At 29.9% G+C, this 1550-nt stretch overlaps 1 protein-coding gene across 1 annotated transcript in view; it reads right to left on the bottom strand.

Annotated features, from left to right (window-relative positions):
• Window positions 1-773: 773 nt before the first annotated feature.
• Window positions 774-1550, bottom strand: part of LOC101490325 (probable fucosyltransferase 8) — a 2151-nt gene continuing 1374 nt past the window's right edge. Inside the window, exon 3 of the mRNA XM_073364275.1 lies at window positions 774-1550. Within this exon, the coding sequence (XP_073220376.1) occupies window positions 872-1550 (679 nt within the window). The 3' untranslated portion in view covers window positions 774-871.

The following is a 1550-nucleotide window of genomic DNA, read 5'->3' as shown; positions in this document are numbered from 1 at the left end:
AAAATCTAGAAATTCAAATGCCCTTAACTATTTTTTTTAATATCCATAAATTTTTTTTTTTTTTTTTTTTTATAATAATGACAGGAAGAAATATGTTTTTTTTTTTTTTGTGAATGATGACGAGTTTCTTTTTTCAATAGAAAATGAGGATTGACTAGAAGGGAATTGATTGATTAATTGGGCTTGGGATTATAATTCCATCTATTTTTTGTTCTTACGTGAAATATAAGAAAAAAATGTTGCATACACTCATGTGAGTGTATATATTTTGAGAGAAAAATAAAGTAATGTGATAAAAAGAGAGATAAAGATAAAATAAGATATTGAATGTGTGTTTGAAAATAAGATATATACATAATATTTTATAAAATTATATGTTATAAATTTTGAAACATTATTTTTCTTTTTGTATCACTAGTTACTCACTTTCATTATGGTTATTAGTGTCTCCTCAAAAACTTCACCAACTTATAGGAGGAAAGGAAATATTTAAATCAATTGTTAGAACTAATCAATATTTTAGAAATTTTGAACCATCAAATTTTTCAAAAAAAAACTTATAAAAAAATTTGGACTAAGTTTGTCAGACTAATCAATGTTTCAGAAAACATGGTTGAAGTTTTTTGATGGTGAACCATTTGTAAACTAGGCTCTACCTCACCTTTTGTTCCATATGGTTATTCAAGACATTTTTTCTCCAACATGCAAGAGGATGTTAGCTGACTCAAAATAACTTTCTTCTTTTTCAAAAAATAGCTTGTTAATAATTAGCACATGAAACAAATCATATTATAAAAAATAATGGCTAATTTGTAGTCACCGCAGACTAAAATTAAAATCTTACACAAAAAATATATACTGTTTATAGTTGCTACTGAAGATCGTTGACCAACTTTATACCCCATTTATAATCCAAACACCTCCTCATGTAAGGAAAAGTTGTACCAATATCATCATCAATAGGCTTTTCCATGCAATCATGTTTAGGAGGTAAATGAAAACAAGGCTCCATACTCACATCTTGTACACAAGGTGAATCTGGTACATTATTTCCTTGTAATTTGTAAAGAATCCTTGGGGTTATGCCTCCCAAACTCTGAGCCACATACCCAAAAGTTGATAGAGCACTAGTCACCAAATCATCACATAAACTTAATAGATATATTTCTGTCAATGCTTTCTTGTTGTGCAAGTTATCGCCAAACTTTTGATGCCCTTCATGACTTGGTTGATAAACCCCTAGGATTTCCCCTGTAACAGTTGCTTTATTCAAATACATAGTCCTGAGATTCTCACCATACTCTGGATATAAAGATGCAACCAAAACAGATTTCAAACGCTCATTTTTCTCTGGAGAGTCTTCTGAATTTTCCACGGCAAAACCGGGTAGAATCTTATGCTTTTGAGTGCAATTCAAAACTTGATTCAGAACAGTTTGATGTGAAGTGAGATCAGGATTAAATACTCTTATTTGAAGTCCAATCTTTTCATCTGCCTTAGCTAAATATGCTTGATAGAATCTTTTCGTAGGTCCCCATACATCATTTGTA

Source organism: Cicer arietinum, chromosome 1 (genome assembly GCF_000331145.2).
Source record: "Cicer arietinum cultivar CDC Frontier isolate Library 1 chromosome 1, Cicar.CDCFrontier_v2.0, whole genome shotgun sequence".
NCBI classification, from domain to species: domain Eukaryota; kingdom Viridiplantae; phylum Streptophyta; class Magnoliopsida; order Fabales; family Fabaceae; genus Cicer; species Cicer arietinum.
The sequence above is the reverse complement of the archived record's forward strand: the minus strand, read 5'-3'. Positions and strand labels throughout refer to the sequence as shown.